The sequence below is a fragment of the Triturus cristatus genome, chromosome 2_1, assembly GCF_964204655.1.
Source record: "Triturus cristatus chromosome 2_1, aTriCri1.1, whole genome shotgun sequence".
NCBI classification, from domain to species: domain Eukaryota; kingdom Metazoa; phylum Chordata; class Amphibia; order Caudata; family Salamandridae; genus Triturus; species Triturus cristatus.
Genome location: NC_140581.1, coordinates 971,986,362 through 972,008,009, shown reverse-complemented (window position 1 = coordinate 972,008,009; position 21,648 = coordinate 971,986,362). Strand labels below are relative to the sequence as shown.

At 49.1% G+C, this 21,648-nt stretch overlaps 1 protein-coding gene across 2 annotated transcripts in view; it reads left to right on the top strand.

Moving 5' to 3' along the window:
• The window catches only part of PSIP1 (PC4 and SRSF1 interacting protein 1), a 543,316-nt gene that overhangs the window by 73,353 nt on the left and 448,315 nt on the right, over positions 1–21,648 (top strand). For both annotated transcript variants that reach the window (XM_085633866.1, XM_085633873.1), the window contains exon 3: positions 2,818–2,894. In XM_085633866.1, coding sequence (XP_085489992.1) covers positions 2,818–2,894 — 77 coding nt within the window. The remainder of the gene's footprint in view (positions 1–2,817; positions 2,895–21,648) is intronic.

Sequence of the window (21,648 nt, the reverse complement as noted above, 5' to 3'; positions counted from 1 at the left end):
CGTCCAATCTGTCCTGTCTGATTTCCTGATCTGTGTCATTCTACGGACCCACCACCTAAGGAGGTATTACTTTGGTATCGATTCACAAGGTGAGGAATCTGTGTTTAGATGCCTGTATCAGAAGAACATGTTACCTTCGTAGCTCTTTTTCTTGTAGAGACTCTGTCTAACTGCAGATTCCTCACTAACCTACCCTCCTCCCCGGTCTGTGGAATGGACTCATAAAGCCCATTGATAGGGCCATAACAGTATAGATTTGCACACTGGTGTATTTTCATTGTTATGGGCTCAGCATCTGACATCACAGACAGATAGCAGAAATAAACTGACATCTGTGAGTGGTGCGAATATAGTGGCACCAACATCACATTATGAGCTGTGTGTTATTTTGCAGTGCACGGGACTGGATATAAAACAACTGACTGGAATGGAGAGCAAGAGTTCTCTTGTTCAGTGGCTGGCCTGGTGCAGTCCAGACTTTAAGAGTGTGTTGCCGTTGACTGAATCCAATTTAATCGCTGCTGTCTAAAGAAATCTGACAGTTTTAATTTTTAGTAGTGGATTTAATGGATTCCGGCTGGCGATTTTGCCTGCCGGCACGCGCGCACTCTTAGCCTGATGAAGTCGGCACAGAGAAGCGATCTCCTTTGCTCGGGGCAAATACATAAAACATGAATTAAGGTTTCTTTTCCTTGTCCGCATAAGTGGCAGCTTATGTCATGAGTGGCTGGGTGGCGCCAGGAGGGAAGATGAGCTAGAATATTCTACTCGTCCAGACATAGAGCCACAAGTCATGCTTTAATCCATGTAGGATAAGTGCAGGTGATGTAATTCTGCTGCTTGGTTGAGGAGTATGAGTTTATGACTGACCACGCGTGGGAGCGTTTGCATAAGGCTGCCAAATCCTCCAGGTTTTTTACTTTTTTGGGGACCTGAGAGATGTTAATTTCTTAAAGACCTGATGGGAGAGGAGTTTGCTCCAGGCTTCGGACAGTGAGAATTCCCTCATTTTGCCATCCTTTTGCCATCAAGAAGTTGTCTATATGATGATCTATGGTCAGATTGCGCAAGTTCGTGCCAGATTAACCTTTGCATGGAATCGAGCGATGCCAGTCTGAGCCTGTGATAGAAGTTGAGAAAACAGCTGCCTCTGGCCCAGTACTGTTTTATGATATTATACTTGAGTCTCACTTGCGCCGCTGACGCTATCTTTGGAAGGCGCAGAGTGGCTTTATAAATGGTGGTGACCAGTTTGTCCAGAATCAAATGTAGAGACCTTCCCATAGAGAATGACGCTGGCCTTTCGTACTTTCAGTTGGGCATTCCTCTTGAGTAATTTACAAAAACATCTTGATTTGGTATGGTAGTGCATTTCGTTGAGCTCCATGCTTCGTAGAAAGAGAACATATTAAAGGTAGAAGCAAGAATGGAACTGTATGTTTTGTTTTTGTTTTTTCTCATTTTCAAACATTGATTGATGAGTATAAACATCTTCAAAAAAGACAAAATTGGTTATTTTGTGATATCCGTTCAGACATGTAAATTTCCGTCATTTAGTGAGAGCAGCTGGGCTTGATTTATTAATTGTTATCCCTCAGAAAATGAAAAAGTTCATCGAGACGTAGTATTGGAAATGAAGCAGTTTGCCCGATAATGCCTAACGATCTAATCCTTTTTGTTTGAGCAATTGTATTTTTTCTTAGGCAGACATCTTTCATGTATCACTGGCATCATTTTTAGGTCTCGCAAGCGAACAGATTTAGTTTTCTCTGTTGGCAAACAGACCTATTGTGTTCTATATAGGCTTAGAGTGGGCTTTTCGTCCATACCTTGTTTGTGATTCGATCGTTTTCTTGTCTATCTCATTCCCTGATCCTTATTCAATGGCTTTCCTTTGGATTCGTGTGCTTATCCCACCGAAGGAGCATTTTGGTCTCACTGTGTTTTGATTGAATGAGTTGTAGCTTTCCGCTGCTGACTTGAGGGGACTATTTTTTCCTTGTTCGGGTACTCTGTGAAAGTGTATAGCTTTCCTTGCTCGTTTCCTCGCCCCCTTACCCCTAGCTTTATATTATTATTGATCTTTTTTCTTTACTTTCTGCGAGGGCCACTGCTATTGGGTGTCTTGCATTTACTCCCTGCACACTTCCTTCCTCCCCCTGTTCACAGTAATTTTTGTGTTTTTTAATTATGTTTACACGAGATAGGCATTTGAACGCTGCTACCCAGCGGCTCGCTTGCCCCAATTTGCTCAGCATCCAATGCATACCTTATTGTTTAGTTTACCATTCCTAAATTGGCATCCGGCATCTTCTACAGTAAATTCAGAATTAAAGTATAGTGATGGTTGCACGTATGCATGCACACAGACATGATGTCCGTCATTGAATAATATATTTTGCTTTGAGAAAAGTAATTCAAAGATGGCCTTTGTGTACCCATCTTTAAATAATTTTATTTTGCATGTAGGTTAAAAAAAAGTTTGAATGGCGGAGACCTATTTTCTTTGCCAATATTTGTTATGACTTTTGACGTTTTACAATGTCATTAGCCATTTTAGGTGTTTTGGCTCACCACTTTTGGCCATCAAGAGTCATTCCTTGTGTGTCATTTTGCCCTGTGCCCTAAACGAAACATAATAATGGTAAGGTCCGTTTGATAACTGGGGCCTTTAATTTTGCTTCGTTTTATTGATTTACCCAACTAGAACCTAGTTTGACGTTGGCCACAAATTCGCCTAAGGGTTTTCCTTTTGTTTTCTTCTGAAATTAATGTACGTTTGCTTACACATTTTACATCTACTGCTTTTTATTGCAGGTTGATGAGGTGACTGATGGTGCAGTGAAGCCTCCGACAAATAAAATGCCCATTTTCTTTTTTGGGACTCATGAGACGTAAGTTTTGATGCCTACAAAACTTGCTGATAATGTTTTTGATGCCTAGAAACTAACTGATGTACATAGGAAGCTGTGATACTACCAAGCTTGTCAGGAGTTACAATGAAATAACAGGTGTTGTTTAATTCATTGAGTCTAGATATTGTGGATTGGGATACTGCACAGCTCATTAGAGATGGTCTACGAGGATTGACAACATTCAAGTTTGTGACTGGACAGTGTATTGAATGTGCAGTTTGGTTGATGATTATGTTGTTTAGATTCTACAATGTGTGAAGGCTGATGTCGCGTGGTCTGTGCCAACTATTTAAATGCCCCTTTGTCCCAAAGTGTTGTCAGTCCCAATCTTGCAAATGTTATTTTTGATGATTTGTGAGTTTGAGTCGGTGATTACAAAAAAAAAATAGCACAAGCAAAGCCCAGCACTAAAATGAGTGTTTAGCTTTGCTTGGATCTCGAGAGGTATGGCACAGGGCTTGGCTGCATGCCAGTCCCCGAACCCAATCCCTGCCACGCAGCGCCTACTGCAGAGAGGGTACAGGGCCTGGCTGCAGAGCTCCTCTTCATTCCTTATTAAACTAGAGTCATTAACGCAGATCTGCCCGCTCTGATCTTGTTATGCACTGACTTGCTTTTCTTTCTTCCAATCTTTCGGACTTCTGGATACATGTCTTTGTACTTGCATATAGACTGAAATGTTATGTTTTATGGAAAGTGCCCTGTCAAGCTTAAGTTACTACTGATTTGTACATCCCATTGTTGCTCCAGGAACAATGTCGATCCTCCCGGTCTCTTCCCCCGTTGACAGTGCTGAACACGTCCAAGACTGTGCTCGATGTTGATAGCATTAGGGGCGGAGGGGGCATGAGGATGTGAGAGAAGGCACATGAGACGTCATTGAGTTATAGTCACATAGCTCTTGTCTTCTAATAGAGTCTCTCAGGAGATCTTTAATCTCTCATACGTGACGGCTCTTATATACTAAATAGAACTCAAGACTACTGTTACTCTCTGCTCTTAAATTAACGTCATTTACATGCAGTTTTTTCATTTCACATTATAGTAAACGCTCAAGGAATTACACAGTACCTTTAGCTGAATGAGACACGTTAGTGATAGATTCCTTACCTTAGAATATCCCCAGGCATCAGACTGGATCCAGAAAAGTTTTTTCGTCAGCAGTACCCCTGCGCGTCGGTAGGTGGCGTCGTGCGGCTCTGCGTCTGTCGCTGGCATCGTAAGCGCCGAGATGACGTCACGGAGACTACTTATGCGCCACCCATGTGCGCTGACATCAGTACTTTCCTTTTCCGCGCCAGTAAGGGCAGATCCGGTTAGAGCACGTACCTTAGTCACTTTTTGACTATCTTTTTGAGACTTTTTGTCTCTTGTAAGTTTGAGTCTACTCTGGTGCAAGTAGGGATGCCTGGTTTTAAGTCTTGTGGGGCCTGCAGTCGCAACATGTCGGTGGCGGACCCCCACGACGTCTGTCTCTACTGCCTTGAGAGAGACCATGACTCCCGGGCCTATATGAACTGTTTGGCGAAGGCCTTGAGGGAGCAACTCCGGAAGCTGTTTGAGGTCCGGCACTCGTCCCCGCGCCGTTCACGGTCCAGGGGCCGCTCCAGAGAACGCTCGCGGGGCCACCATCATCTCTCCTCAGGCTCTAAGTCTTCACCCTCGGATTTGGGTAAGAGACGACATAAAAAGAAGTCGAAGAAGCATTCTCGCTCTCCGACGTCCCCACGTCGGTCCCCGGATGCGGACGAGGGGGACAGGAGTTCTGCTCCTGCGGCACCTTCGGAGCCTGGGAGTCCCGCGGCCTACCCACCCTACCCGGGTCCGTCAGCGTCTCCCGCACAGGTGCAAGAATTTCTTGCTACCATGGACCGCCTGTTTAGGCCTCGGACTCCCGCCGGCACGCCCTTGGACCCCGTGGTCCCGTGTCAGGATCCTGTCGGGCCATCGGTGCCGCCGGCGGCTCTGGCCCCGGCGCCTCAGTATCCTGCGCCGCTGCCTCCGGCCACGGCGCCACAAGGTCCTGCGCTGCCGGCTCCGCCTCCGGTGCCGCAGTGGATACCATTTGTTCCGCCCCTGCCCAGGTTCTCAGACACTTTTGTCCCTACCTGGGATCCGCATTGGGACACGCGCCAGTGCGACCCCGTCCGGCGCCATTCTGGGCGCCGTTTGTTCCTTCCCTGGTCCCTACCCTGCCGCCGCAGTCTGTCCCACATACGGCGGAGGTGGAGGACGACTGGGAGGGGTCCGAGGATCCTCTTGCTTGTCAGTGTGACTCCGAGCAGGACTGGGCAGACGAGTTAGAGGAGGCCGGCGGCCTTGATCTCTCCTCTGACCCGGGGTTTGCCTCTCCGCCTACCATGGAGGAGGGCGCTTCGTACACGATGGTGCTTCGTCGGGCCGCTGAGGTCCTCCACCTTGATCTCCCTACGGTGGCTCTAAAGACTAATCTTCTCACTGAGGTGCTCCAGACGGCGTCCACTTCGTCGGAGCCCCTGCTGCCATTTAATGACACCCTCACTGATGTCTTACTGGGCACTTGGTCGCGGCCAGCCTCAGGGGCCCCGGTGGATAAGAATGTCGCCAGGCGTCATCGCCCGGCGCCGGGTAACCCTGCCTTTCTGACTACTCATCCTACGCCCGAGAGCCTTGTCATCCAAGCTTCGACGTCCCAGAGTGCCTTTCCCACGGCGCCGCCAGATAAGGACTCTAAGAAGCTGGAGCAGTTCGGCAAGCGGTTGTTCTCTTCGGCCAGCTTAGGGCTGCGGTCGGTGAACACCGCATGCCTCTTGGCCCGCTATTCCCACGCAGTGTGGGATGCCGTTGCACAGGTGTTGCCTCAGTGTCCTGAAGAGGCCCAAGCTGTGCTGTCTCAAGTTGTTGGCGAGGGTAAGGATGCGGCTAAGTTCGCCATTCGGTGTGGTTGAGGTCTACCGGGTTCTCGCCAGATGTACAAAGCTCACTCATGGACATGCCCTTTGATGGCACCCGCCTGTTTGGCGATAAGACCGACAGTGCGCTGGAGCGTTTTAAGGACTCTCGGGCTACGGCCAAGTCCTTAGATCTTTCCTCGATAAGCCCAGCCACTCCTGGTTTTCGTTCCTTTCGTGGCCATGGCAGGGGCGCCCAGGCACGTTCCTTCAGCAAGCCTGTGCAGAACCAGCCTCAGCGCGGATGCGGCTTCCGCAGGGGCGGGTCTAGGAATCAGCGTGGGGTCAGTCCACTTCCGCCCCTGCTTCTACCTCCAAACCTTCCTAATCCGAGCTTTGTGGAGCACCCCATGCCAGTGGGTGGCAGGATCCGCCATCACCTCTCCCACTGGCACGCTGTCACATCAGACAAGTGGGTGTTGTAGATCATCCGCAAGGGTTACTCCCTTCCCTTTCAGTCCACCCTCAGTCCCACCACATGTCGGGGGAACACTTGGCAACTCTCCAGCAGGAAGTTACGACCCTCTTGGCCAAGGGGGCCATCAAGTGCGTTCCTGGGCCGGAAGTAGGGAGTGGTTGTTATTCCCACTACTTTCTTGTCACCAAGAAGGACAAAGGGGGTCTGCGTCCCATCTTGGACCTCCGGAACGTCAACCGCTTCCTCCGGAAGGAGAAGTTCAAAATGCTGACTCTGGCTCAGGTTTTGGCTGCCCTCGACCCTGGAGACAGGATGGTAGCGTTGGACTTGCAGGACGCATATTTTCACATCCCCATCCTGCCGGCCCACCGGCGTTACCTGCGGTTCACGGTAGGCCCGGGGCATTTTCAGTTTGCCGTGCTCCCCTTCGGCCTTACCAGCGCCCCTCGGGTGTTCATGAAAGTGATGGCGGTGGTCGCAGCTCATCTGCGCAGGTCAGGGTTGTCAGTCTTCCCCTACCTTGACGACTGGTTGTTGAAGGCAGGCTCGCCCCAGGCAGTCGTTTCCCACCTTCAGACTACGGCCGACCTCCTGCATTTGCTTGGGTTCTCCATCAACGTGCCGAAGTCGCACCTGAGTCCCTCTCAGCAGATCCCCATCATCGGAGCGATTCTGGATTCGACGCGGTTTCGGGTTTATCCTCCCGAGCAACGAGTCCGGGATATTCAGGCTATGATTCCGATCTTTTAGCCTCTATCCTGGGTTTCAGTCAGGATGACCCTCCGGCTCCTGGGCCTGATGGCCTCCTGCATCCTGCTAGTGCAACATGCCAGATGGCATATGCGGGCTCTGCAGTGGGACCTGAAGTTCCAGTGGGCACAGCATCAGGGCAACCTGTCCGATCATGTCCAGATCTCGGAGGGCACTGCACGACAATTGCAGTGGTGGCTCACGAATCGCGATTGGGTCAATGGCAGATCCTTCTCCCTTCCCCAACCGGAGCACACAGTGGTGACGGATGCGTCCCTCCTGGGATGGGGAGGCCACTTGGGAGAGGCGGAGATCAGAGGACTTTGGTCTCCGGCACAGTCCCGGCTCCAGGTCAACCTTTTGGAGCTTCGGGCGATCCGACTTGCGCTGAAGGCATTCCTTCCCTTTGTCCGGGGAAGTGTGGTGCAGGTGTTCACGGACAACACCACCGCCATGTGGTATTGCAACAAACAGGGCAGGTGGGGTCATGGACCCTATGTCAGGAGGCTCTGCCCTGGGCATGGCTGGAACGTCAAGGCATTACCTGGTGGTTCAACACCTGGCAGGTTATCTGAACACCAGGGCGGACAAACTCAGCCGCCGGTGCTTGATGGATCACGAATGGCGTCTGCACTCGGACGTGGCGCAAGGTCTCTTTCTGCAGTGGGGAGAGCCTTGGTTAGATCTTTTCGCCACCGAAGAGAAAGCGCAATGTCATCAGTTCTGCGCGTTGGAATTTCCAAGGCGGCACTCGCTCGGCTACGCCTTTCGTCGCGAGTGGAGTTGCGGTCTGTTGTACGCCTTTCCGCCTTTACCACTTCTGCCCAGAGTGCTGAAGAAGATTCGGCGTGACCGGGCCCAAGTCATCCTTGTGGCTCCGGATTGGGCACGAAGATACTGGTATCCCGAGCTACTCAGCATGGTGATAGATCCCTCGTTCCGTATTCCTCTTCGGGAGGATCTTCTGTCGCAGCAGCAGGGGACGGTCCTCCACCCCAACCTGTCCAGCCTCCACCTCCATGCGTGGAGATTGAGCGCCGACAGTTGACAGCTTTCGATCTTCCTTCTGAAGCCTGTGATGTCGTTCTGGCAGCCAGGTGTCCATCCACTAAGACGGTATACACCTGCCGGTGGAACAAGTTTGTGGTGTGGATCCCCTTTCTGCCCCTCTTTCTGAGGTCCTTCTGTTCCTACTATCCTTGGCCCAGCAGGGCTCTGCTCTGGGCACTATCAAAGGTTATCTTTCGGCCATCTCTGCCTTTCTACGGCTTCCAGATTAGCCTTCTCTCTTTAAGTCCCCGGTTGTTAACCGTTTCCTGAAAGGCATTACGTACACGTTTCCTGCCGTGCCTTTCATAATGCCTCAATGGGACTTAAATCTTGTCTTGACCTATCTGATGTGCACTCCCTTTGAGCCCCTTCATAACTGTCCTCTACGTCTTCTCACTCTCAAGACGGCTTTCCTGGTAGCTATCACCTCTGCCAGAAGAGTGAGTGAGCTCCAGGCTCTTTCTTCTAAACCTCCTTTTCTTTCTGTTCATCCGGACAAGGTGGTTTTAAGGACCCATTCTTCTTTTTTGCCAAAGGTTGTCACGCCCTTCCACATCGGGCAGACCATCACCTTGCCCACCTTCTTTCCGCCTCCGCATCTTTCAAAAGAGGAAGAGGAAGAGAGGATACGCCGTCTGGATCCAAAACATGCGCTCTCGTTCTATCTGAAGAGCACACAGCAGTTCCGGGTGGATGACCAGCTCTTTGTTGGCTACATGGGCGCCAAAAAAAGGTTGGGCCGTGCACAAACGAACCATCTCTCGGTGGGTCGTTCTGTGCATCAAAGCATGTTACTTGTTGGCTACAAAGAGCCTCCTGTGGGGCTGCGTGCCCATTCTTCCAGGGCAACTGCAGCCACTACTGCATTGGGACGTGGTGTACCCTTGCAGAATATTTGTCAGGCAGATACGTGGGCCTCGCTGCACATGTTTACCAAGCATTACTGCCTTGACGGTCAAGTCCGGAGAGACGGTTACTTTGGCCGTTCTGTCCTCCATGACTTTCTGGTGTAATCTATTCACAGACCCACCACCGGTATATATTGCTGGGGTATGTATTCTAAGGTAAGGAATCTATCACTAACGTGTCTCTTTCAGATGCACAAGTTACTACTTGTGTAACAATATATCTGTAAGAGAAATTAGTTAGTGATAGATTCCTTACCGCCCCACCCATCCTCCCCGTTCTGTGAACTGATTCTAGGGTTAGGGTCATCCCTTCCAGGGCCCTAGTTTCATGTCACCAGTGGTCAGTTTCTTGCATGGCTCTGCGTTCCTGGCGCAGAAAGTCGTGTACAGAACTGACGTCCGCGCGCATGGGTGGCGCCTAAGTAGTCTCCGTGACATCATCTCGGCGCTTACGACGCCAGCGACGGACGCGGAGCCGCACGACGCCACCTACCGACGCGCAGGGGTACTGCTGATGAAAACTTTTCCGGATCCAGTCTGACGCCTGGGGATATTCTAAGGTAAGGAATCTATCACTAACTAATGTTTCTTACAGATATATCGTTACACAAGTAGTAACTTGTGCATCTTGCTAGAGCCAAGGGAATCATCATGAGACTGCTCCTGTTCTAATGTTTTATAGACAGTTGTTAAAGTTTCACAACTTGAGTAACCGAACAGAAACAAAGGTTCATTCAAGATTTGTATATGACTCTGTGAGGGTCGAGACAGTTGTTACAGATGCCAGGCAATTTTTTGAAGTGTCACAAGGATGTGATGACATTTTTTGAGGTGATGCTGCAAAAGAAGTTCCAAAGTTCGCAACAAGCAGCAAATTTCGCAGAAGCTCAACTTGGTGGCCTGCACAAAGATTATTTCTGCTGGAGAGATATACACACTGGTGCAGGGCAGAACCCAAGCAGGAGAACACAGGTGAAGTTCGGAGCCCAAACAAAGGCTTCCTTTCATCTGCTGGGAGGAAAGGCAGGCATCTGGCCATGCCTAAAGTGTGGCTTTTGTAGACTGAGATCCTCAAATCCCGTAGGTCATTGAATCCCGGAACCCACACATTCCGCTCAGTCTGCCTCGAAGATGAGGCAAGCTGTCATGGCTTTTGGGATGCCAGCATGGGAACAACATTGGCTATGCTGGTGATTAGGAGGGGGCTGGGTACCAAATGGGCCAGACACATGTGGCAGCCTCAAACCTCGGTGGCATGACTCTTGTCTCTCAAGCGTGGACGACATCCTAAGTGGCAATGCCCTGAGCAGGGTGTGGAACGGACAGCTAATAATGTCCGTTTTGAGAGGTGGATGGGACTTAGGATAAGTACCTGTGGCAAGCCATGGTCGGTCACCTGAAGGTCCTTGAGCACTGTTCAAATGAAGTAAATAAATAAAGTAAATACACCCATAAAGAAGCAATAGCAAAATGTGAAATACGCTTGAAGAGACGAATCTTTGAAGAAAATCTATTGGTCTTTTCAAGTGTCTTCCACATTTTGCTGCTGCTCACCAAAGAGTACAGCAAGGGGCAGTGTGTCAGTATACTTCAGCCATTGGCTCTTCTGACTTGAGTGACAGCATTTGCTTGTGCACATACCTAAAAGTAGTCTTCTGGGGTTAGTGGACATAAAGCACTATGTGTATGCCAGTGCCAGTTAATACCTATGCATATTGCAGTGTCTTTGCTGTCTTCCTTAGCATTCAAGATATTCACTTAAAGCTACAATAACTATTTTCATTAAAAAGTAGCATTTGCATATTTGTTTACCCTATCGGAAACCAGCACAAATAACTAGAGTAGCAAAAGTGAATATGCACACTTATATGTTGAGGTCAAGCCCTCTCTTTGAACTACTGTGCTGAAAGCAAAGGCATAGTAAAAATTATTTTTCCATTATACTGTCTCACTCTCACCAAAGGGAGACGTTGAAGCAGGTGTGCTCTTGCCATAATTCTCTTGTGTCCTGACATTGAGAGGTAGTGGTGGATTCCTCTAGGACATCTAGTAAGGTCTTATGGAACTGCAGTGTGGTACAGCAGGCACTTGCACCCGAATCTAGTTGGACATCTTCTAGTAACGCCTTGTGGCACTGGAGCTCTGTGTAAAACTTTTGAAGTACTTGTATCTGACTCAAAATTGACACTTAGTAAAGCTTTGTGGTACTGGAGCTTTGTGAGATGCTAACTGTATTTGATTTGCTATTGCTTTCAGGTCTGGTCTAGGAACACGTTTAGCTGTTTCACCATCCTCTTGTTGTACAACAAATAATAATAAATATATAAATACATACATACATATGCATACACGGACTTTTAGTCATCCTTCTTCATCTATTTTTCTTTTCGTGCCTGTCACATTTTGCTTTACACCAACACACATCATGGGGCAGTGGGGCAGTGGGTCAGACCACTTCTCTTCATTGAGAGTGACAGCATTTTATTTGTGCACAAGTGCACGTCCACCTTAATGACAGTCCACCAGTGCCAGGGCTGGTGTGCCTAAAGGCACTCTGTATTACCAGTAACTGGTAATACCTATGTATATTAGGGTGTCTTCATCGTCTTCCATAACATATAAGACAATCACTGAAAGCTGCAGTAATGATTATCAATGTACGCCATCATTACAATATCTATTGGCACATTCTTTATTTTGAGTTTAAGAAACTCTCTTGATACTGTAGTATTCTAAAGTATCGTGTCCATCTAGTCTTGGGGGCCATTACCATTGTTGTTGTAGTTCCCCTAGTCTTATTCTGGTATGCCCATAGCATACATGCCAACCCTCCTGATTCAGACGAGAGACTACCGATTTCAAGGCTTGTTTCCCGCCTCCTGCATTCAAAAACCTGATTACTCGGTAGGCTTCTGCCGGCTGGAACTGGTCTAGTAAGACTCGTAGAATTCACTGACACTAACTTGCTCCTGGAGTCCAGTTCACTGCATTTGTGTCAAGCACTCTCTGTCTGCCATGGCGCTTTGAATGTTCTCCAGGCGTCTGACTGGATCTGTAAACTTCTCAACTGTACCTCAGTGCTCCTTCAGATGGCGCGTGCAGCTCTGCACTAACGCCGGTTTATTCCAGAAGTGATGTACGGAGCCTATATAGGAACTATTGTTGCATGCTGATGTCAGATCCCTCTATCTTCATCGCCAGACACGGATCCAGAGCTCCTTTCGTGTCTCTCAGAGACATTAGCCTGAACTTTTCTCAGTGTGCAAGGGACGTCACTTCTAAAAACAAAAGGTTTTAAACCCTGTAGGGACTGTCACAAAAAAATGTGTATGGTAGATCCCCACCAGGTATTCCTGTCGTTTTTGGGGTCGAGCCACGACTCCAAGGCCTGCAGCGACAGCATCAATGAACTCTAAGGCCACCCCAGACTGCGAATCAAAAGTTCACATCGCCAAGCATAAAAAGACTTCATTGGGACTGTACCACGTCTTTATCGCTGTCTTCGTCCAAAGTGTGATCCCGGACGATTAGTGTTCCCAGAGCCAACGAAGCCACTCTAGAGTCTGGCCCTCATGCGTTCATAATAGTCAGATCAGTCAAAAATGAAATACAAGAACTGAGGTGGGATTCCCTTCCCTCATGCAACGTACATTCGGCTGAGCAGGCGAGAGGATGGCGCCACACCTCTCGATCTCGCAGCCAACTTTAAAGCCGATTTCGCAGCTGGTTCTAGCAAAACCCAATTTCCGGGACCAACAGCCACACCACATCAGATCAAAGAGTTGTATACAGCCATGCTCAGTCTCTTTGGATCCTTGCCAACTCACTATGGTACGCAGTCCGTCCAGAATGAGGCAAGAGGCCTCATATCTGGAGTACCACTAGCGGGTTCACCCTCACCGCCAGTTGGGCCCACCAAGCCCGTCTTACTTCTGGCTCCAGTTCCAACCCTGCTCCTGGCACCATGGCCTGCGCTGGCCCCAGGCACATCGACACCAGGTCCTGATTCTTCTTTCCGATGCCGGTCTGACTCTGTCCTAAGTCACGCCCAGTTTCGCCTGAGGTGCCACTTCCCCCACTTGATTTACGCCTCCACAAGAGAGAACACATACTCTGCATTTTTTTTTTTGAGCAGACTCCGACAATGACGAAGACCTGAATGATGAGTTTGCTCAACCCTACTAGGATGATAATTGGTTCGAGGACACAGGAGGCTAGTGGTTTTGATACCTCCCTGGAAACTGGTCTCCTCCAGACCGGACACGGAGTAATCTGCTTTCAATGCCATGGTGATGCGTAGGGTTACCGCAGTACTTGACCTTCAGCTCCCCACCTTGGAGTTTAAAACAAATGTTTTGACAGCTGTCCTTCAACCAGAGTAAACCTCTTCTGAGCGTCATCCATTTAACGAAGCACTGACGAATACCGACAATTAACAAACTGCCATGCAGCATTTCCCTGCTCAAGGTGACTCTGCTTTTCACTCGCAGCACCCTCCTCCTAAAAGCCTAGTGATGCAAGCCTCCATGAACCGCTCTAATCCCAACATGTTTCCTAGCACTCTCTCGACAGGCAATCTTAAGTCAGTGTAAACATTTAGCAAATGTGTTTTTTCTTCCATCAGTCTGGTCCGCCAATCTGTTAATGTTAGCTGCGTGTTGGGTGTGCTACTCCCACGCTCCTTGGGATTCGGTGGCACAAGTCATCTCTGGTGTTCCCGAAGACCTTCGTCCTTTTCTCGCTCAAGCAATTCAGCATCGTGGTGATGCAGCTAATTTCATGATTCTTTGTGGCTTAGACACCACTGATTCCATTGGGTGGGCCATCAGTAACAGTGTTACCATTCACCGCCATGCGTGGCTGCGATCGGCGTGGTTCTTGGGCAATATCTAGTCCTTCCTGATGGACATACCCAAGGCTGATTCCATTCTAGAGTATTTTAGGTAGAGCAGGGCTACCGCTTTCTCTCTGGGTCTTTCAGCCTCAACTTATCAACCGCAACAGCTCCACTTCTCCTTTCACAGATTTGACCAAGGTGCCCCATACCTCCAGCCTGTCCAGCTTCCACAAAGTACCTAGCAGTGTTACTGTCGCACCACCGTGGCTAGGGTCAACGGCCGCCCAGTCTACTGCTCTCCCTGCTGTCTTACCGGCCAAATCTCTTTATTGTGACCTTACATGAGCAAAGTCACCCTTAGGAGGCACAATCTACCCATTCTACATAGGTTGGCAGGCAATACCTTCAAACAGGTGGGTTCTACAGATCGTTTTCAGGGGCTAGGCCTTACCCTTCCTGTCTTCCCTATCATACTTTCCAGTATCCCCCAAGCGCCTAATTGAGGACCATCTCTCCATTTTGCAGACGGACATGCAAGCCCTTTTGCCCAAAAGGGCTATCAAGAAGGTGCCTGTGCTAGAAGTAGATCATGCTTGTTATTCCTGCTACTTTCTGAAGGACAAGAAAATGGATGACTGTGGCCTGGTTTAGATCTGTGCCTTATCAACACCTTCCTCCAGAAGGAGAAGTTCAAAATCCTCATCCTTGCCCAGATATTGGTTTCCTGGACCATAGATACTGGGTGGTGGCATTGGACCTGCAAAACACCTATTTCCATATACCCATCCCACTGACTCACCGGCTCGCAACAGGAGCATTTTCAGTTTGTGGTGCTCCCCTGTGGTCTCACCAGTGCCCTTCAGGTGTTCACAAAAGTGATGGCAGTGCATCCCACCATTAGGAGGCCATGACTGCCAGAATTCCCCTACCTTGATGACTGGCTGTAGAAGAAGGGCTTGCCTCAGGCAGTCTTCAACCACCTCCAGGCTACGGTGAACCTCCTATCATCTTTGGGGTCACTATCAATGTGCTGAAGTCACACCTAACTCCTTCTCTAAATCTCCCCTTTATTGGTGCCATTCTGGACACTGTTTGGTCTCATGCCTTTCCCTTGGGAAAGAGATTCCAGGACATTCAGGCTAAGATCCTAGTCTTTCAGCCTCCGTCCTGGATTTCTCTGAGGATTTCAGTCCTGGATTTCGACTCTGAGGCTGCTGGGACTGAAGGCGTCCTGCATCCAGCTCGTCGAGCTTGCCAGGTGGCATATGCGGGCTCTGCAGTGGGATCTGAAGTCTCAGTGGGCCCAACATCAAGGGGGCCTCTCTTACCACCTACGTCTTTCAGAGAAAACTTCAAAAGATATGCAGTGGCGGTTACCATACCACAATTGGATCAGCAGCAGACCCTCTCCCTTCTCCACCCAGAGCTTACAGTGATGACCAATCCATTGCTTCTGGGCTAGGGCATCCATCTGGGACGGGGGAGATCAGAAACCTCTGGTCTCCAGCAGAGTCCCAGCTCCATATCAACATTCTGGAGCTGAGGGCCATCCGATTGGCATTGCTCACGAACAACACTATCGTCATGTGGTACTACAACAAGCAGTGTGGGGTGGGGTCATGGACCCTGTGCCGGAAGGCCTTGCGCCTCTGGAAATGGCTGGACCTCCAATGGATCTTCCTGGTTGTGAACTGCTTGGCAGGCTCTTTGAATTCCACGGCAGACGATCTAGGCCATCAGAGCCTAGAAGATCACAAATGGCAGTTGCATCCAGAGATGGACCAATGTCTCTCACATTATTGGGGAGAACCTTGGCTTGATCTATTTGCCACCGCCAAGAATACGCAGTGTCATCACTTCTACGTATTCGAGTTTTCAAGTCATCTCTCGCTTTGAGACTCCTTACACCTCGAGTGATATTTAGGACTCCTGTTTACCTTTCCTCTGATTCCACTCCTGCCCCGAGTTCTCAAGAAAATCAGGACTCGCAAGCTCAAGTCATCCTAGTAGCTTCCGATGGGGCATGGAAAGCATGGTTTCCAGAACTCCGGTGCTTGAGCATGTGTCCTCCAATCAGTCTGCCTGTCTGGGACCACCTGCTGTCGCTGCAACGGGGCAGGGTTCTGCACCCAGGCCTTCACAAACTCCACCTTCATGCTTGGTCATTGAGCGGCGACAGCTGAACACCTTCAGCCTTCCTCTGGAGGTGGTTGATGTCATCTTGGCAGCCTGGCATCCATTGAAGAAAACTGCATATGCCTGTCGTTAGGAAAGATTTGTAGCTTGGTGCGGGACAACCAGATTGACTCCATCCAAGCCATGTTATCTGACTTTTATTATTTGTTTTGTCTCTTGTCCAGCAAGGCTTTGCTTTGGGCATGGTTATGGGTTATCTTTCCGCCTTCTTACGGTTGCCAGATCAGCCTTCTTTGCTTAAGTCACCAGGTTTGATGCAATTTTTGAAAGAGCTTCAACATATGTTTGCCTCTTCTCCCTTTGTAATGCCCAAATGAGACTTTAATCTGGTCCTTTCTTATCTGATATTGTGAGAAAGTGCCATCTTTCTTGCATGGTATGCCCCCACTTTTTGCTAAATCGCTGAATGTACTTTGAATGAGTGTGCCCTAGATTCCTGCCAATCAGGTGCCCAGGGCCTATGTTCCTTCCCTAAAAACACAAACACCAAATTGGCAAACCCTGGCCACATGTCAGCCCCTGGTAAATTGTACCCTAGGTACCCAGGGCCTTGTGACCAGGGAAGGCCTCTAAGGGCTGCAGCACTCATTGTGCCACCCTTAGAGGCCCTGTACCCTTACACACACACAATGTCCTTGCAGGCTGGGTGTCTGGGTACAAGACAAAACAAAGAGTCGACACAGCATACATTCCAGTGTGCCATGCCCACCACCTACACTGCCCTGGCATACATCAGCCACCCCTCTAGCTGGGTGCCCTATGCCAGTGGTGTGGGCACAGGAGCATGAGCCCTGTGCCCCTACAGTACCCAGGTCCATTCCTGGGCACTGTAAGTGCAGTGCTGCCATTTAAGAGTACATGGTGCCGAGAGCTCGTCAAACACGAACTCCACAGCACCATAATGGCAACACTGAAGACTGAGAAGTTTGGTATCAAACTTCTCAGCACATTAAACCCACACTGATGCCAGTGTGGGATTTAATGTACCAAGCACCCCAGAGGGCATCTTAGAGATGCCCCCTAAAACCTAGCCTACAATCCACGTCTGTTCTGAGGCTGCCTAGGCTGCCACACAGCAGACATGTTGCTGGACCCCTGGGTAGGAGAGCCCCTGCTCTCCTGTGCCTGCAACATTGCACATCCTGGGCGAGGTGCTAAATCTCCTCCCCCAGGATGGGCAGGGGGAAGCTTCAAAGGCATGCCGCCTCTGTGAGCTTCCCCAGGCCACTGCAACCCCCCACTCTGGCGGGAAGCTTTGCCGGAAACCCCAAACAAGGACAGGGGATGTGCCAGCCTGCCAACCCCACCCCTCAGGTGGGGGAGGCGAGTTGAAGCACATCTCCGGGCTCTTGCCATCTTGAAGATGGGAAGCCCTGGCCAATCAGGACTAGGCTACTGCCCCCCTCCCACAGGAGAGAGGCAGGATGGGGGGTGTACCCACCCCAGGACAGGGACCCATTGGTCCCTGCCCTTCACCTACCTGTAACGCCCCTAAATCTAGTATTTAGGGGCACCCTGAACCTTCCTTCCCCAGATTCCAAGATCCGAAGAAGAGCTAGAAGAAAGAAGACCTGCCCTGCAGCTGCTAAGAAGAGGAAGACACCAACTGCTTTGGCCCCAGCCCTACCGGCCTGTCGACCCTCGAACCTGCTCCTTCTCCAACCCGGCATCTCTTTTGGCCAGCAACCTCACAAACCCCGGAGGACCTGGCTACCTTTTGACTCTAAACCCCTGGGATTCCCATGAGTAGAGGCTGTACTCAAAATCTACTTCTAATCCCTGGCAGCAGCCCGGAACTGCAAACCCTTCACACTCTGCACCCGCCAAGCCTGGCCTGTGCCGGAGTGAACAAAGACCACGAGGACGACCCCACGGCGACTGTGACCCCGAGTCCGGCACCCAAGGACCTCCCTCGACACTCCTGAAGAAGCCTGCCGCCTCCGAACCAGGTGCCCCCCCCCAACCGCGATCAACAGAGGGTAAGATTTCCCGACACCAAAAGGCACCCCTGCACCCGGCGCCCCACGGCCCCCTGTGCCCAATCCCGGGGTACCTACCTATCCAACTTACCTCTCGATGTGGTGGTGGCGGCACCTGAAGAATCTTCGTCCCCGAGCTTGCAGTCTGTTTCTAAACCGGAGATTTCCCATTGAAATCAATTAAGCGCCCGACGGCTCAAAAGCACCCTGCACCCAGCCGCCCGAGTGGCCCTGGCAGTGCAACCTCTACACCTATCTACTTCCCCACTTGCCCTGAGTAAGTGACCAGGAGCCCAGCTCCCACAGCCGCGTGGCCTGCTAGTCAGCAGTCACCAACCAAGGCCCCCTACCTCTCATAGGATAACATTGGGCCTAACTCTCTCTGCACCCGGTCGCCCTTGTGCCGCTGAGGGTGAAGCAACTGTACCGACCTGACCCTGGGAGACCCCTGAGTCTATGCCCAGAACCGTAACTCTGCCAGTCGAGTACTTCCCTTTAAACCAATAACTCAATTTTCTCCATAGGGTAACATTGCCTAGCTTTTCCTGAAATTTCTTCTAAATGTGGACTTTTCAACACTTAAAATATTCACCAAAAATCAGCCGAGTAACAAACGAAAATACTCACCTGGTGAGCTCCCAGTGCTGGATCTTGGTGCCCAGCACTGACTGTCAATTTCTGCAAACTTTAAATATTCTTTAAAAATCGTATAATATCTGAAAACTTAATTACTTACCTGTTTAGGATAAAGTACTGGATTACAAAAGTAACGAGAACATACTATACCTGCAAGTTGAATTTTCTGCCATAGGGAATCATTGACTGTTTTCTATGAAATATTTTCTAAGTGTCAACTTTTAAAATAGCAAAATATTGTCTAAAAATCATCACAGTAATTAAGTCGACTTTTATCACTTGATTCCAAGTATTGACCCAGGACTGAATGTAGGATCCAGTCCTGGAATTTCAAAAGTAATCCTAAAAGTAATCTGTGGCAAATAACTTAAAACTTCCATTGAACTCAATGCATTATTGTGTTTAGAATTATGTTGCCTATTGCAACCACTTGTAACTTTCTACAAAAGTCAATTGCGTATTGCAAAAGTATTTATATAAAGCATCTCATTCTGAGAAAGTATATTTTAATACCTATTGTTGGTTCTAAAATAAAACAAGCATATATTTTTTATATATAAACCATTGGCCTAGAGTTCAGTTATTGAGTGTGTGAGACCATTTGCTGGCTGAGTGTGTGCAACAAATGCTTTACACTGTCCTCTGATACTGCGTTACTGCTCGACCAAGCTACCACTTTATAGAGTAAGGTTATATCTAACTTTAGCCTCTGCCAAACCTCTGGGGACTGTGGACTCTGTACACCCTGTACCTATTTGGGAACAGTATATACAGAGCCACTTTCTCACAGATATGCACTTTGTTTGAGCCGCTTCTCAGTTGTCCCTTATGCCTCCTTACTGTTAAGAGCTTTTCTCGTCACCATCACCTCAGCAAGGCATGTGAGTGAGCTTCAAGCTCTTTGTGTCAATCACCATGTACTACCTTGTTCCCAGACAAACTGTTTCTGCTGATGAGAGCGAAATTTCTACTACAATGGATGATCAGGTCTTTGCCACGATCTCTGAGGGAAAAATGGCAAGATGGCGCAGAAGAGAACCATCTCCCACTGGATTGTGCTCTGCTTTAAAATCTGCTATGCACTGGCAAAAAAAGCAGCCTCCGAAAGAACTGCTTGCTCATTCTACCAGGGCAAAGCTGCTACCACTGCATTAGCATGCTAAGTTCCTATCCTAGATGTATGCCAAGCAGCTACATGGGCGTCCCTCCATACGTTCATGAAGCATTATTTTCTGGACAGTCTGGTTCGCCTAGAGGGGCATTTTGCCTGCCCGGTCCTGCAGGACTTTCTGGGTTGAGTCCATTCACAGAGCCGTCTCCAAATAGGCACTGCTTTGGTATCTATTCAAAAGTTGAGGACTCTGCGGCTAGAAGTCGCTATCAGAAGAACAAGTTACTTGCCTTTTGGTAACTTTCTTTCTGGTAGAGAAGCTATCTACAGATTCCTCACTGAACCTCCCTTCCTCCCCATTCTGTGCTTGGACTCTATCCATTAATAAGTTCCCAAGTTTAGCAATCTGGAAACTGGTCACAAGAATTAGTTTTTGGGACGCTGCGTCTGGGGGCGTGGACAGCCTCGAAAGCAACTGACTTCAGCGTGCAGAGGTGGCACCTTTTTTAGGCTCTGCATGTTATTTCTGGAGTGGAACCGTGTCAGTGTGGAGCACCTGACAGCACGCTGAGGTACTGCTGAAAGTGTCCGGATCCAGTCTGACACCTAGAGAATATTCAAAATTTGAGGGCTCTTCAGCTAGAACAGAGCCTCTATCAGAAAGAGTGTTACCGAAGGTAAGTTATTTGTTCTGTTCTCACCCATCTGCTGACCATAGAGTAACGCTTTTGCCTCCTCTAACCATAGGGTTAGAGAGAAGGATGGAATTTGGCGTTCTAATTGCCAACTCCATTTTCCCATTTAATGGAGGCTGCGGGCCAAAGGCAAGCCCATCTGCGCCCTGCTCCATCCAGCACAGGTCAGTTCAAGTACACCAGAAACCAGCTACTACCATTGAGACCCCCACCACTACCTCTATGTTCATCATTGCTGGGGTCAAGTAATGAACTTCCGACTAATAGCAAATGAGTCTGCAGTCAATGCAGTTTCAAACTGTATTGGAGTAAGGACTCTCATCTCACTACTCAGGAGCTACAAGTAGCAACATGGAATCTGGGTATGATCAATGCTCGCTCACTGTCCAGGCATGCCATTGACATTAGAAGGTTCTTAGCTATGTCTCCGCAAGAGAACCCCTCAAACAGCTGCATTGACTCCCAATTGAGGCAAAGATTAAGTTTAAAGCCCTCTGTATTGCTCATAGGGCCATAAATAACAAGGCACTAGTAAAGCTGAGAGAGTTGATAACCATTTATGTTCCAACTAGACAGCTGAGATCCTCGCATCTTCATTTCCTCAATACAACAAGGGTAAAAAGGATGAGATGAGAAGGAAGATCATTGGAACACGTAGTACCAAAGTTGTGGAACGATCTTCCACCCAGTCGCGGAGCACTGGAAAATGAACTTTCCTTCAGGAAGAAACTAAAGACATGGCTATTTCCCCGTTGATGTACCAGAGGCCCTACTCTCAGCACAGTACTCACCACCGCGAGGAAGCCTTCGAGTAGCAATACGCTTTACAAAACATAAACATTAACAAACATCTGTCCCCTCCAGCTGCTAGCAGAAGCATTAGTCTAATACTCTAGGCCAATCATTGGTCTTCCAGCAGATACATTCTATGTTCCGGTCCCCCAGGGTGTCAGTTCCCTAGCCTCGTCATGTGCGGAGAGATAGGGAACCCCAATACCAACCACAGCAGCAGTTGGCATGCAGCCATGCCCTCATTCGCTTTCTGGTCCCCCCATCAAAAGAGCTTTGCTATTTCCCAGTTCCTCAAGGGATACCAAAAGTGTGAGTCTATTCACATACAGCGTCACTGTAGCAGGCAAACCCTGGCACGCCACAAGCAAATCTGCCAGCCTGAGTTTGGACTGTAATAACTTTGGTTATCTGTTGACTTTCATAAAATTCCC